Source organism: Microcaecilia unicolor, chromosome 2 (genome assembly GCF_901765095.1).
Source record: "Microcaecilia unicolor chromosome 2, aMicUni1.1, whole genome shotgun sequence".
Classification (NCBI taxonomy): Eukaryota; Metazoa; Chordata; class Amphibia; order Gymnophiona; family Siphonopidae; genus Microcaecilia; species Microcaecilia unicolor.
In genome coordinates, this window is record NC_044032.1 from 178,829,215 (window position 1) to 178,845,280 (window position 16,066).

The 16,066-nt window shown below is 45.8% G+C and overlaps 1 protein-coding gene across 1 annotated transcript in view; it reads left to right on the forward strand.

Moving 5' to 3' along the window:
• Window positions 1-202: 202 nt before the first annotated feature.
• Window positions 203-16,066, forward strand: part of LOC115463217 (peroxisomal multifunctional enzyme type 2-like) — a 204,254-nt gene continuing 188,390 nt past the window's right edge. Inside the window, exons 1-2 of the mRNA XM_030193529.1 lie at window positions 203-384; window positions 10,738-10,791. Of these exons, the coding sequence (XP_030049389.1) occupies window positions 327-384; window positions 10,738-10,791 (112 nt within the window). The 5' untranslated portion in view covers window positions 203-326. The remainder of the gene's footprint in view (window positions 385-10,737; window positions 10,792-16,066) is intronic.

Consider the following 16,066-nt stretch of genomic DNA (forward strand, 5'->3'; position numbering starts at 1 on the left):
AGCCTGTGGTCAGCCTCTACTTCTTGTGTACTGTGCCTATCGAGGACTACATTTATCACTGTGGACTCCTATTGCACCACAGTCGCTTGTTTCCCACAGCTCCTATCCCCACCTGGCTGCCTACCGAGGACTACATTTCCCAGCCTGCTGCAGGCGCTCGAGCGATCCGGGTTCTGGAGATCAGCTGATCGCGCTGTGGGCGTGGCCGGCGGCGGTGGTGGCACAGCTTTGTGAAGTCGCTGGAGCGCGTCTCGCCGCACGCACAGATACACCTAAGAACTGAGTCAGGGAGACCTCAAGTCCCAGGGGCAGGCGAAGGGGAGAGAATGGCGACTTCGCTGAGGTTCGATGGTCGGGTGGTGCTAGTGACCGGCGCCGGAGGAGGTGAGGGCATGGAAGAGGCTGTGTGTGTGGCAGCGTCTCTTGTCACATTAGAGGAAAGTGGGACCTTTCTTCTGGTTGTCGGGGGGCCTCACTTCTGTTCTTGGGAGATCTATCACCGTGTTTTAAATTTCGCGCTGAGACTTTAGGAGAGAGCATTCCCCTGATGTCCCTAGAAGACATGGTCTACGCTCCAGTGCCCTGATAGTTAAAAGTTCAGCTTTTTGTTTTGAGGAGTTGTTGCGGATCAGTGGTGAGAATAGATCAAAGTTTATTTCAGGTTGGGGTTTAGGTGGAGATTTGTTCTGCTACTTGAGGACCGAGTGGCAGTTCATCGTAATCAAGGGTTCTTGCAGATTTGTAAGTTTTTGTGGTGTCTTGTGTTTTTTTTTTTTAATATGCAAAAGGGTACTGCTGCTATATTTAGGCCATTGGTTTAGATTTACAATACTTTCTATGTGTGTTCTATTTATTTTCTTTACGTTCATTGAATGCTTAAAACCGGACATTCACACACCTGTGTGAGAGCTATTTAATGGAAATTTTGGGCCATGCTCTGCATAGAATTAGAGACACCCAGAAGATCTATCCTGAGGTTTCTTACCTATTGGTAGTATACTTATTCAAGCTATTGAAATATCTCATCTGGAATGACTGGTTTGAATTTTGTTTAGCTTTTTCTGTCAAGATTTGTTTGTAGCTTACAATAAGTGATATATAGCCATGCTGTTGCACATCTCTTTAAGAGAAACATATTGGAGGAAATTTTCAGCAGTGAGCTGTGTTGGTGCTTTAAATTTTCAGTGCTGCTAAACTTAATGGCACTGAATATATGTATTGCCTATTGACTGTTGCTGTGCTGCTCTCCCTCTAGCTCTTCACAATGGGGGCCTTTTACCAAAGATTATCTGTAGAAGGGCCCATGGGAATAAGACAGGTCCTGTGGCCCATAACTTGCACTAACCTTTAGTGAAAAGCTCCCTATATGGTTAGTGTCAGACTGGTTAAAGGGATTTTCTGTTCAATGCTGTTCATGTAGATTTTCAAAAGACATGGATAGGGAAGTTATCCATTTACTGGCTGCTGGTAAATGCATAATTTCCCTTGAAATTGTCCACATAAGAGCTGAGCCCTAACTGTGCAGTAGCCAGGTGTGCAGTGATTGTAGCTACAGGGCGTCACATTGTCTGTGCACTGTGGGGGTCTTTTTTTTTTTTTTTTTTTTACTAAAGATTAGCTGGTGTTATCTGCAGGAGGGCCCATGGGAATAAAATGGGCCCTGCTGTGTTTGCATTTTATGCATATTCTCTTCCTTACTCTCTATGTACCTTTAAGTGATATCTGTTGTGCTGATTATAAATCAGGTGGGAGCTATCCATAGTGGGATACCTCCATATTTATTAATGCTGTGTGTCCTATTTTATATCTATGGGCTATGTGATACTTAGTGCACGCTAATGTCTGTTAGGGGCTAAAGCTTAGCACGAGCTAAGTGTTCCCATGTGCACTGTGGAGACCTTGTTATAACAATAAGTGCTTGAGCAGATTTCATATTGAGAAAATAACAACTGAGGGCATAGGATGAGGTCAGACCTTGGTTGGTTATTATGATAGCAGTAATGCTGGTACTGATTGTACACCCCCACCCCTTTTAAATCCTCCTGCCCTTCTTTCCCTTAAAAAAAAAAATCTCCAGTATGGTATAAGGGTAAAGAATTGGGTGAGTCATGAATTGTTGCACACCTGGTTGCATCCAGATGCTGGTCTAGATAAGGTGGTTTGTGCTCTTGGCTGGCTGCATCTCCATGTTTTGGAAGAATTTATGGAGGGATAGTTTAAAGAAGGTGAGATGGCACAGCAGTAAATGCCTTGATAAGGGCGTCACTATGAACTTTTAAATATTGCACAATATGCAGAGGGTACAGCTATCTGTTCACCTTCTAGCTTCAGTAGAGCAAAGGGAAAACAGGAGAGAGTTCATGCTGGTAGTGTAGTCTTGTTAGTACATTTCTATTTTGTTTTAAAATCTCTTTCTGAGATTTGCAGTCCTGTTCCCCCCCCCTTTCTTTCCCTGATAGACAGCATGAGCAAAGAAGATATTAGGATTTTAGATTTATTTGACTTTTCCAAATCTGAGCTCAAAGCGAAGCCGCCTCGGTGGTGGCCCGTCGCCCCACCATTATCCTCTGCCCGATTTGACGCTACAAGTTGCATTGATTCCGAGGTCCGCGGTGGCACAGCAGGAACTTGATGCCTCTTCTGTTCTCTGCTCGATCGGATACCTTGTGTCCAGGCAGTCCACTTCCACGGTCCTTTCTTTGATCTGAGGCCTTGCTCCAAGTGGCTGTAGCAGTGTGTTATAAAACAGGACCTGCCACTCCCCTGTTCAGCTTCAGCCTGTCTGTTCCCTAGGGTACAGCAGTTCTTCCGGTGCAGCAAAGTCTGTCCTGGTGTCTTTGCACGTGGTCGCATTCACCCCTCAGCTAGGGGCCCGCTTTACCTCTGAGCCCACCACTAGCACTGAGCAGGTTTCTGTTGCGGAGCTGACTTCCTTCAGAACAACTTCAGTGCTTGGATGCTCCCCTACTTGCCTCCCTGTCGGGTTTCTCAGCAGATTTCCAGTGACACTACTCAGCTGGGACTGTCCTGGGGTCTTTGCACGTGGTCATATTCACCCCTCAACTAGGGACCCACTATACCTTATGCCCCCTTGCTGTCTCAGTACACTGTCAGAATGTGCCAATTTCCCAAACATTTTACTTTAAGGAACACGTGTATTTATAGTACTGTACAAATGTAGCATTTTTAAAATTGTAGTGTATTGTGTAAAACATATATACTGTACAGTATGTGTATATACTGTAGTACTGTATTATTTCCTTTGAATATTTTTTAAAGAACACATTGGCGCTCATTTTCAAAAGAGAAAAATGTGTCAAAAGCAGCACAGAGTGGCAGATGGACATTTTTCTAGCCAAAATGTCTAAATTACGATTTTCAGAAAGGCAGAATTGTAATGTTTTTTCACTGAGTTTGTCCAAATAGCGAGGGGTGTGTATTGGGCAGGCTTAAAATTTGGATGTTTTTCAGTGATAATGGAACAGAAAAAAAGGTCCAGGGCAAACAAAGGGCATTTTTTTTTTATCTAGACCTATTTCAGTCACAACCAAGTTAGAAAAAGTGCATTTAACTGACCAATTGACCACCTGGAGGGATTAAGGCATAATCTCCTCCCACCCCTCAAGATGTGATAGTGACAATAGATATCAGGTTCTAATGGCGAGTCCAGATATTATGGCCATTCCTAAGAAAGCAGCAAGCAATTGGATGGAGTAATCTAGTGGTCAGTGCACTCTACGCCGGCTGCAAAGAGCAAATGATCAAGAAACTTCAGACAGCCCAGAACACTGCAGCTAGTCTCACATTTGGTAAAACAAAATATGAAAGTGCCAAACCCCTACGAGAAAAACTACACTGGCTCCCACTCAAAGAACGCATCACGTTCAAAATATGCACCCTAATTCAGAAAATCATTCACTGAGCTGCACCAGCCTACTTGTCAGACCTGATAGACTTACCACCCAGGAATGCCAAAAGATCATCCCGCACATTCCTTAACCTACACTTCTCTAACTGTAAAGGTCTAAAATACAAACTAATGCACGCGTCAAACTTTACCTACTTGAGCACACAGTTATGGAACGCATTGCCGCGCAACTTAAAAATGATTTACGAACTAACAAACTTTCGCAAACTTCTGAAGACCCATCTCTTTAACAAGACATACCACAAAGATCAACCAATGTGAATACACACAACTCTTCCACATATATTCAGAACTGTCTTACATCATTTACTTGTTATATTACTATCATGTTTGATCATTATCATGTTACCCAAGACCCTTCTGTAACACTAAATGTCTATTTTCTAATTCATTTCCACTATTCATGATGTATTGTAAGCCACATTGAGCCTGCAAAGAGGTGGGAAAATGTGGGATACAAATGCAATCAAACATATAAATGGCGAGTGACCGACTCACTCGCAAATGCACAGTAGAGACTTCCCTCTCTGTCCCGCCCCCGCATCAATACGTGATGATGGGGGTGGGATAGAGAAGGAAACTGCGCAAAGCCGCCGAGGTCGCCGCTACCGCTCCCCCCACCCGCCCAGGCCCTCTCTCCGCTACTGAACTTGCATCCATTCGCCAGAACGCAGCACGCACATCAGCTGAGCTGCCGTCCGCCTTCCTTCCCTGCCTGTGCCCCGCCCTCGCTGACGTTACGTCACACGAGGGCGGGACACAGGCAGAGAAGGAAGGTCGACGGCAGCTCAGCTGATCTGCCCTGCTTCGTTCCAGCGAATGGATGTAAGTTCAGTAGCAGAGAGAGGGCCTGGGCCGGGTGGAGGGCTGGCGGCGGCAGTGACGGTGGGGGTGGGGGAACGGTAGCGGCGACCTTGCGGGGCAGGGGGTCAGCGGCGACCTCCGAAAACCCCAATACCAGCCCGTTTTAACGGGCTCAATGGCTAGTCAAACGTATAAACGGCAAGTGACCGACTCACCTGCAAATGCGCAGTAGAGTCATTCAGAACGCTAAGAGTGTAGAAGTCCAAGCCCCGCCTCCACCAGCAGTACAGCCCAATAGGGAGGAGGGCTTGGACATGGGCGTGGAAATCTGAGGAGGAGGGAGCAGGGAAGGAAGGAGGGGGCGGAACTGAGGGAAACACGCTGGTGGGAGGGCAGGGGAGAGAGCAGGGTTGGTGGACCCGGGGGTGGGGCATAGGAAAACAAAAAACTAGCCCGTTGTTATGGGCTTAACGGCTAGTCAGACATATAAACGGCAAGTGACCGACTCACCTGCAAATGTGCAGCAGAGTCGGAACGCTGAGAGTGTAGAAGTCCAAGCCCCGCCTCCACCAGCAGTACAGCTCAATAGGGAGGAGGGCTTGGACATGGGCGTGGAAATAGGAGGAGGAGGGAGCAGGGAAGGAAGGAGGGGGCAGAACTGAGGGAAACACGCTGGTGGGAGGGCAGGGGAGAGAGCAGAGTTGGTGGACAGGGGGAGACCATAGGAAAGCAAAAAAACTAGCCCATTGTTACGGGCTTAACGGCTAGTAAATAAATATATGGATACCTGTTCTGGTGTATGCATGTGATAATATTTAAATAACTGTCTATACTTATGGCTATGATTTCTGAACATGCTTCATCATTAGGTGGAGGAGTGGCCTAGTGGTTAGGGTGGTGGACTTTGGTCCTGGGGAACTGAGTTCGATTCCCGGCACAGGCAGCTCCTTGTGACTCTGGGCAAGTCACTTAACCCTCCATTACCCCATGTAAGCCGCATTGAGCCTGCCATGAGTGGGAAAGCGCAGGGTACAAATGTGACAAAAATAAAAAATAAATTAAAGGACAGACTTTTAAATGCCCAGCTGTGGTATATATGGTAATCTCATCTTTATTAAATGTTTTCAGCCGTATCCATCTACTTGCTCCCATGATATAACTGAATTCTATTATTCTGTCTCACTGTATTTTCAAATGTATACCACATTGAACCCGAGTTTGCTTAGGATAATGTGGGATATAAATGTAAAAAAAGAAAATAATCCTTTATCCTCCACCTTTCAAGGCACTGCCTTTCCAACTGGATGATGCTGATGGCACAATGAAAGCAAGTTTGGTCCAGTGAAAACTCTCAAGTAACCTGTTCCTTAGCTGGGTGGTGCTAAGTGCCCCCCCCCCCCCCCCCCCCCCCCCCCGGAAAGGCCACGAGGCAAGTGGTTCATTTACTGCATGGCCATTTCTTTTTGAGAAAAAAAAAGTCGGCCTTTCACCCTCTGCGGTAAAAGGGATCCTCAGCTTGCATCAAAAACGCGCTGATGCTAGCGTAAGCCCCCTTTTACTGCAGCTTACTAAAAGGGACCCCTGGGTTTCCTAATTGTAGTGTGTAGCCTGCTATCCTGCTTAACAGTTTATAAATCCAAAAAAGGAATTTCGGTTAAAGGCTTCTGTGGAGTGAATTGTAAATGGTTATTCTACTTATGCACTGCAAATAGCAAGACACACATTCCTCAATGTCTCTCCAACTAAATTAAAATATTATCAAAATAGTGCAGCCATAGAACAAGAGAAGGCCAAAACGTTGAGGTGTACATATTCTTTTCCTCAAAATGAGAGACAGAGACAAGCCACTGTCCACCTATGGGTATGCCTTGTATATGATGGTAAAATACTATCCCTCCCATGTCGCAGCAGCTCTCTCCCTTCCCTCCAGGCCCTTCTTCCTCTCCCTCCCATGTCCCAGCAGCTGTCTCCCTTCCCTCAAGTCCCTTCCTCCTCTCCCTCCCATGTCCCAGTAGCTCTCTCCCTTCCCTCCAGTCCCTTCTTCCTCTCCCTCCCATGTCCAGCAGCTCTCTCTCTTCCATCCAATCCCCTCCTCCTCTCCATCCCATGTCCAGCAGCTCTCTCCCTTCCCTCTAGTCCCTTCCTCCTCTCCCTCCCATGTCCAGTAGCTCTCTCCCTTCCCGTCAGTCCCTTCTTCCTCTCCCTCCCATGTCCAGTAGCTCTCTCCCTTCCCTCCAGTCCCTTCTTCCTCTCCCTCCCATGTCCAGTAGCTCTCTCCCATCCAATCCCCTACCTCCTCTCCATCCCATGTCCAGCAGCTCTCTCCCTTCTCTCTAGTCCCTTCTTCCTCTCCCTCCCATGTCGCAGCAGCTCTCTCCCTTCCCTCCAGTCCCTTCTTCCTCTCCCTCCCATGTCCCAGCAGCTGTCTCCCTTCCCTCAAGTCCCTTCCTCCTCTCCCTCCCATGTCCCAGTAGCTCAGTCCCTTCCTCCTCTCCCTCCCATGTCCAATAGCTCTCTCCCATCCAATCCCCTCCTCCTCTCCATCCCATGTCCAGCAGCTCTCTCCCTTCCCTCTAGTCCCTTCTTCCTCTCCCTCCCATGTCGCAGCAGCTCTCTCCCTTCCCTCAAGTCCCTTCCTCCTCTCCCTCCCATGTCCAGCAGCTCTCTCCCTTCCATCCAATCCCCTCCTCCTCTCCATCCCTTGTCCAGCAGCTCTCTCCCTTCCCTCTAGTCCCTTCTTCCTCTCCCTCCCATGTCCCAGACGCTCTCTCCCTTTCCTCCAGTCCCTTCTTCCTCTCCCTCCCATGTCCCAGCAGCTCTCTCCCTTCCCTCAAGTCCCTTCCTCCTCTCCCTCCCATGTCCCAGTAGCTCTCTCCCTTCCCTCCAGTCCCTTCTTCCTCTCCCTCCCATGTCCAGTAGCTCTCTCCCATCCAATCCCCTCCTCCTCTCCATCCCATCTCCAGCAGCTCTCTCCCTTCCCTCTAGTCCCTTCTTCCTCTCCCTCCCATGTCCCAGCAGCTCTCTCCCTTCCCTCCAGTCCCTTCTTCCTCTCCCTCCCTTGTCCCAGCAGCTCTCTCCCTTCCCTCAAGTCCCTTCCTCCTCTCCCTCCCGTGTCCCAGTAGCTCTTTCCCTTCCCTCAAGTCCCTTCCTTCTCTCTCCCTCCCATGTCCCAGCAGCTCAGCCATTTTCCCTCCAGGTCCGCCCATCCACAACCTTTGCGGGCTGTCGCTGCCCTTTTGTCCCGCGGAGGCAGCGTTCAGCGTTTCCTTCCTGCCCTGTCTTTTCCCCAGGCTCCGCTGCATCGTCCCTGCAAATGGAATCCTTCTCCTTTTCGGCCGTCGCGCTGCCATACACACAGGCAGCTTCGCTCCTCCCTGCCGCATCCATTCTGTCCCTCTCTGATGCACTTCCTGTTAGGGCTGGATGAACGCTGTGGGGGAGAGCGAAGCTGCCTATGTGTATGGCAGCGCAGCGCGACGGCCGAAAAGGAGAAGGATTCCACTTGCAGGGACGATGCAGCGGAGCCTGGGGAGAAGACAGGGCAGGAAGGGAACGCTGCCTCCGCGGGACAAAAGGGCAGTGACAGCGTGCGAAGGATGGGCGGGCCTGGAGGGAAAATGGGTGGGCCTGGGCCTGTCCAGGCCCACTCGTGGCTACGCCCCTGCACAACCCCCAGCAATACTAGAAAAATTGAAATGCAAGGTATCAGAGATGCACATTTTCCAAAGCTGACGTGGTCCAATTAATATATTTTTCTATCTTTTGTAGTCTGAGCCTTTTATTTTTCCATTAGATTTGGTCTGTGTGTCTTCAGCTTTTCCAGGGTCTCCTGTCTATTCTACATTTCTTCTCTCTCCATGTCTTCCATGCATTTTCTGTCTGTGTCCCTATCTGTCCTCTCCAGCATCCCTCCTCATTGTCCCTGTTGCTGTCTTCCCCCCCCCCCCCCCCAAGGTTGATCTTCTCTTTTAGTGTTCCTTCTCCTTATATTCAGTATTACCTCTGTGTACCTATCCTTCCTCCTGTGATCAACAGTGCTCCTCAGTGTTCATATCCCACTCCCTTTCCACCATTGCCCAGTGTCTATTCGTAATTCAAGCGTAGTATCTCTTATCTGTGCCATATCCTTCCCCCCACACCCCAGGGTCCAGTATATCTCCATCTCCCTCAAGTCTCCCCCCATATCCCAGGGTCCAGCACATCTCTCACTCTCCCCACCGCTCCCATATTCAGTGTCTGTCACCCTTCTCCCCCCCCCCCCCCCCCCCCCAAAAGCTTGCCTCTGATCCTCAGTGTTGGCATCAGCAGTGGCAGACATCAAGACACGCTGCTCTAGCCAGTGTCTGGACCTTTTCTCTGCTGAGTCCCAGCAGGAAGTTACCTCACAGAAAGCGGGATCTGGCAGAGGGAAGGTTCTGATGCCAGCCAGAGCAGCATATTTTGATGACTGCCGCTGTTGACATCAGCACTGAGGTTTAGAGGCAAGTTTCAGTGTGGGGGTGGGGGAAGGATGACGGAGACACAGACTTTGGGAGTGGTGGAGAGAGACGCCAGCTGTACCTGAAGAGAGAGAGAGAGAGAGGGACTGTGGACAGGGTCAAAAAAACTATTTTTGGGCCAGGGTGCAAAACATAAGCGCCAGGTCAGAATTTTTTTTTTTAGGCACCATGGGTATTCTATAACAGCATGCAAATTTCTAGAATGCCCCTGACCCTTTTGGGTTGCACTCTATGGAATTTAGCCACAGTGTTATAGAATAGCACACAGCCAGATGCATGCTTAAATGCTATTTGGTGCTAATTAATATCAGTAATTATTAGCGCCCAATTGTTGGCTCATTAACAAATTAAGTTGCCCACGTATCTCAGTATCGCACCCAAATTTTGATGTGCAAATTTGGGCAACCTTTATAAAATACGTGGGTAAGTGTACACTTACCCACAAAAGTGCTAGTATTCTGTGGGGCCAATATTCAGACCGTGGAAGGCAGCCCAGCTAACTCCCATAGTCGGCGATGAGACCGGATAGTCAGTGCTGGGCCATTTCCGGTGACAGGCATTGAATATCTACTTTATTTTTTGCGGGTTTAAACTTTACTGGCCAAGCCAATATTCAGCACTGGCTGGTAAGATAGACCTGCTATTTTGGCGGCCCAATTTGGCCACCAAACTTAGCCGGCAATGCGTTGAATATTAGCCGATAGCTGGTTATATTGCACATTATAACTGGTTGGCCTCTAAGCGCTGACCATGAATATTCAGCAGGAGATAACTGGCTATCTCCCGCTGAATATTTGTGGATAGCTGGGTAAGTGCTATTTATCCGTTCTTGGTCAGTTAAATATTTTATTTTATTTATATTTTGCTCACACCTTTTTCAGTAGTAGCTCAAGGTGAGTTACATTCAGGTACACTGGATATTTCTCTGTCCCAGGAGGGCTCACAATCTAAGTTTGTACCTAAGGCAATGGAGGGTTCAGTGACTTGCCCAAGATCACAAGTAGCAGCAGTGGGATTTGAACCGGCCACCTCTGGATTGCAAGACTGGTGCTCTAACCACTAGGCCACTCCTCCACTGAATACTAGGGGGTGTAACTTTATGCATGCCTAAATCTAGAATTGTCCTTTTGGTGTTTTGTATTCAGTTGTTATAATTAAAATTAAAGGCTGTTGAGAGACATCTTTTTGAGCCTTTCAATTGTATATCTCCATGTGGATTCTGTTTTCTTGGTAAGGTCGTTTTTTTTTTTTTTTGTTTTTTTTTACAGTGGTTGTAGAAGTCAGTGCAAAGTTCCAATAAATTATTGCTTTGGTCCATGTGTTGCAGCAGTGGGTGAGAGGACTTGGGGATTATTTGCCAGGAAGAGTAGAAAGGTTGGCTTTTTTTTTTTTTTTCAGATCAGATTGGCCTGCCACCCAAAGTGATGAGCATTATGAAACTGCATAACTTTTTTTTTTTTTTTTGACATTTGACACCACTAAACTGGTCTCTATTAACCCTTTTAGGTCTGGGAAGAGCATATGCCTTGGCTTTTGCGGATCGGGGAGCCTCTGTAATTGGTAAGTTAATAAAATGAGTTGCTAAGATATTTAACCTGTGGATAAGATCGGATGGTCTGTTTCCAGTAACCTTTGAAATTTAAGAGTTAAATGTAACTGATTAAATTTCAAAGTTCACCATTTAATCTTGTTTTCATCTTTGCTTCTTTTTATATTGTTCATCCAACCTCTGTTGCATGAACAATATAACAAGAAGGGAAGAATCCCTGCGTGCTATCCTGTCCTGGAGAGCTGTTTTAAAATTCATACACATTACATCAGTGACACTTCCCAGTTCATCATATACCTGTGGCAATGATTTCTTAAATTCAGATGTAGATGTGAGGCATTATGATTGGAGCTTGCTTGTGGGTGACTGAGGTTAAGATTTTATTTTTTATTTTGTCACTTGAAACATTGGTTTGGGCATTTTCAGGTTTGTCTTTTTTTTATTTAAGTACTACAGTTGACTGTAAACCACATCTCTTTAAAAAGGGCAGATTGTTCGTGTGCAGCATTACAGAATGAAATACTTCCCATGTCCTTCTCCCCATAAGGCATGCATTTAGCAGGTGAATTAGCACATACTGTCATGTTACTACTACTAACTACTTATCATTTCTATAGTGCTACTAGACGTACGCAACGCTGTACACTTGAACATGACACAACATGACACAAAATTATTCAGGGTCGTCAAGTCGCAGGAGGAATGTGAACGATTACAGGAGGACCTTGCGAGACTGGGAGAATGGGCGTGCAAGTGGCAGATGAAGTTCAATGTTGACAAGTGCAAAGTGATGCATGTGGGTAAGAGGAACCCGAATTATAGCTACGTCTTGCAAGGTTCCACGTTAGGAGTTACGGATCAAGAAAGGGATCTGGGTGTCGTCGTCGATGATACGCTGAAACCTTCTGCTCAGTGTGCTGCTGCGGCTAGGAAAGCGAATAGAATGTTGGGTGTTATTAGGAAGGGTATGGAGTCCAGGTGTGCGGATGTTATAATGCCGTTGTATCGCTCCATGGTGCGACCGCACCTGGAGTATTGTGTTCAGTACTGGTCTCCGTATCTCAAAAAAGATATAGTAGAATTGGAAAAGGTACAGCGAAGGGCGACGAAAATGATAGTGGGGATGGGACGACTTTCCTATGAAGAGAGGCTGAGAAGGCTAGGGCTTTTCAGCTTGGAGAAGAGACGGCTGAGGGGAGATATGATAGAAGTGTATAAAATAATGAGTGGAATGGATCGGGTGGATGTGAAGCGACTGTTCACGCTATCCAAAAATACTAGGACTAGAGGGCATGAGTTGAAGCTACAGTGTGGTAAATTTAAAACGAATCGGAGAAAATTTTTCTTCACCCAACGTGTAATTAGACTCTGGAATTCGTTCCCGGAGAACGTGGTACGGGCGGTTAGCTTGACGGAGTTTAAAAAGGGGTTAGATAGATTCCTAAAGGACAAGTCCATAGACCGCTATTAAATGGACTTGGAAAAATTCCGCATTTTTAGGTATAACTTGTCTGGAATGTTTTTACGTTTAGGGAGCGTGCCAGGTGCCCTTGACCTGGATTGGCCACTGTCGGTGACAGGATGCTGGGCTAGATGGACCTTTGGTCTTTCCCAGTATGGCACTACTTATGTACTTATGTACTTATGTACTTATGAAGAGACAGTTCCTGCTCGACAGAGCTTACAATCTAATTAGGACAGGCAAACAGGACAAATAGCAGGGCTGTGTACGCTTTGTAGCGCTATAAAAATGCTAAATAGTAGTAAATAAGGGAATTACTAAGGTGGGAATGATAAAACATGGTACTGGAACAAGTGAGTGGGGTTAGGAGTTAAAAGCAGCATCAAAAATGTGGGCTTTTAGCCTCGATTTGAAGTTGGCCAGAGATGGAGCTTGATGTACCGGCTCAGGAAGTCTATTCCAGGCATATGGTACAGCAAAATAAAAGGAACGGAGTCTGGAGTTAGCAGTGGAGGAGAAGTATGCGGATAAGTGAGATTTATCCAGTTTACGGAGTTCCTGGGTAGGAGTGTAGGGAGAGATAAGAGTGGAGAGGTACTGACGAGTTGCAGAGTGAATGCACTTGTAATTCAATAAGAGGAGTTTGAACTTTATGCGGAAATGGATAGGGAGCCAATGAAGTGACTTGGAGCGGGCTAATATGAGCATAGCGACACTGGCAGAATATAAGTCGTACAGCAGAAATTTGAACAGATTGAAGGGGAGAGAGGTGGCTTAGTGGGAGACCTGTGAGAAGCAAGTTGTAATAGTCTAAGCGAGAAGCGATAAGAGTGTGGATAAGGGTTCTGGTAGTGTGCTCAGAAAGGACGAATTTTGGTGATTATTATAGAGAAAGAAACAGGTTTTAGTAGTCTGTTAAATATGTGCAGAGAAGGAGAGAGAGGAGTTGAAGATGACCCCAAGTTTACGAGCTGACGAGACAGGGAGGATGAATGTTATCCATACAGATAGTGAATGGGGGAAGAGGAGAGGTTGGTTTAGGGGGAAAGATAAGCTCAGTTTTGGTCATGTTTAATTTCAGATGGCGGTGACACAGCCAGGCAGCAATGTCAGACAGGCAGGCTGATATTTTGTCCTGGATTCCTGCTGAAATTTCTGGTGTGGAGAGGTAGATCTGGGAGTCATCAGCATAAGGGTGATACTGAACCATGGGATGAGATCAGAGTGCCAAAGGAAGAAGTATAGATAGATAAAAGAAGAGGTCCCAAGACAGAGCCCTTAGGTACACCAACTAATAGTGGGAAAGAAATGGAGGAAGATCCACCAGAGTAAACATTAAAAGTGTGATGGGAGAGATAAGAAGAAAACCAGGAAAGAACAAAGCCCTGAAATCCAAATGAAGACAACATATTAAGGAGTGGGCAGCAGATAGACCGAGAATGTTGTGGTAGAATAGACACCTTTAGATCTGGCCAGGAACAAGTCATTGGAGACTTTAACAAGCGCTGTTTCAGTTGAACGAAGAGGGCGAAAGCCAGGTTGAAGTGGATCAAGAATAGGTTGAGATGAAAGAAAGTCAAGACAATGGCGGTGAACAGCATGTTCAAGTATCTTGGGTAGGAAAGGGAGGAGGGAGATGGGGTGATAGTTGGAAGGACTGGTAGGGTCCAGTGAAGGTTTTTTGAGGAATGGTGTAACTGCAGCTTGTTTGAAGGCATCAGGAACAACAGTTGCAGTGGAAAGTGAAAGATTGAGGATATGACAGTAGGACTGTCAAGTAGATGGGTGGGAATAGGATCAAAGGAACAGGTAGTTACAGTAATGGCTAATTCAGGCAGTAACTGCTTATAGCACATTATTAAAGGGGCCCCTAAATCTTCCACTGGCTGATTGGAAAAGCAGCTGATTTTGTTTGGTTCTGTTAAGGATACTGCAGCAGAATTAGCTCTTGATGTGGCAGAAAGTCATCTTGCTATTGGTTACTTTTAAATCTTCAACTTGTAGACATATGCTGTTATAAAACGATCTGATCATTTTGTCTTTTCCATCTGAAATGGTGCACACAGCAATAAAATATTTTGTTGGCCCTTATTTTGTTATCCAAGCAGAGGTGTGGAGTACACAGAGAGCCGTGCTTCCAAAAACGTGCTTGGGGGATCAGGCTTGATACAGGACCTCTGTCTGAAGATAAGCCAGATATCTGCATTCTCTCTCTTTTATTTATCTGACTGAAACTTATGGTTTTCTGTTCTGCTTCTTAATACGTTTTCTTTATTTAACAAGAAATGTCAGACTTGTCTTCCAGTATATCTTATGCACTGCTTCCTGTTAGTCCTGATATAAGATTGTAGCTTGTGCACTGCTCCTACTATCTTAAAACTGTTACTTTTCTGATATTTGATAGCACTGGTTTTGAAGAAAGCAGAGATTTATTTCTGTGCCTTGCTTCTGCAAAAGGTAGTTGTATTAATCTCCTGTCTCCTCCTCCCCAGTTTCTCTAAAGCAGTCACCTGGCCTTGGAGGCAGGCCTTTGTTATCAAGCAGAGGTGTGGTAAGGTGGTTTAAATACAGTATTGGAGATAGGTTTCACAGCTAACACATTCTTCAGACCGTTGGTTGTTTAGGCTCCAAGGGTGACACTTCCTATATAGTTTGCCTAATACACTGTATCTTCAATAATTAATTCTATCCAATTCATAGCTGTTTTTTTGAAAACCATTTCTGATTGCAGTAACTCTCCAGCTTTCTGCTTTGTATCAGGCGCTTTTCCTGTTTTAGATTAAAAGCATCACTTATTATGGAGGAGTAGCCTAGTGGCTAGTGCAGCGGACTTTGATCCTGGGGAACTGGGTTCAATTCCCACTGCAGTTCCTTGTGACTCTGGGCAAGTCACTTAACCCTCCGTTGCCCCAGGTACAAATAAGTACCTGTATATACTATGTAAACCGCTTTGAATGTAGTTGTAAATATCACAGAAAGGCAGTATATCAAGTGCCATTTCCCTTAATATATACACAGGCTTGTTTCTCACTCTTTTATATACAAATAGAATGCTATTAATTTACCTGCTCTTTCCCTTAAATTTGTTCATCACCTTACTACAGGCTTTTCCTTTTGCCCCCACTTCAAAAGGGAGCTAGAAGCCATACTTTCTATCTATACTCTATAGAGATCTGTCCCTTCTGGAACTGTAAGCAGTAGTAGTATTGTTGATGAAAAGATAATCAAGAAATTATTGTCACTTAAGTGTTACCTATAAATTAAGATCAGTTTTATTCTGGGTCTCTACTTTGTAAGATTAAGCCCTTGATTTATGTCTACAACCAAACACTACACATCAGAAAAAAAAATCCATAAACCCTGGAAGGATAAGCTAAATCACTGGCTATCCCAGTAATAGGCAAGGAAGTAGATTGAACTACACCCACAGAGTAAATCTGAACAGATTCTTAGATCTCACAATGAAACTACCTGCCTCTTGTAACTTACGTAACAAGTGAAGGAAAAAAATAGGGTTGGTAGTCGTTTTTTTAGTTCCTTTTATTCACAGTTAACAAAAAGCTCCTACACTTGAAATATGGCAAAGAAACATCGTGCTCCTAAAGCTGCAGCTCTCATTACAGCTTCTGCCTCTTTCCAGACTGAATGCTTGGCCCAAAGCAAGTTTCTGGTTTCATGTGATAAATGCATACATATTGAATCCCTCATGAAAGAAGTACAAGAACTAAGAGAGGTCGTTGCAAGACTAAGAAGCATCTGTGACAACCAGAAATTGTTGAGAATTGGGGGGTCCCGAGCCCCCCAAGAAGGCTAGAGTGACCTCA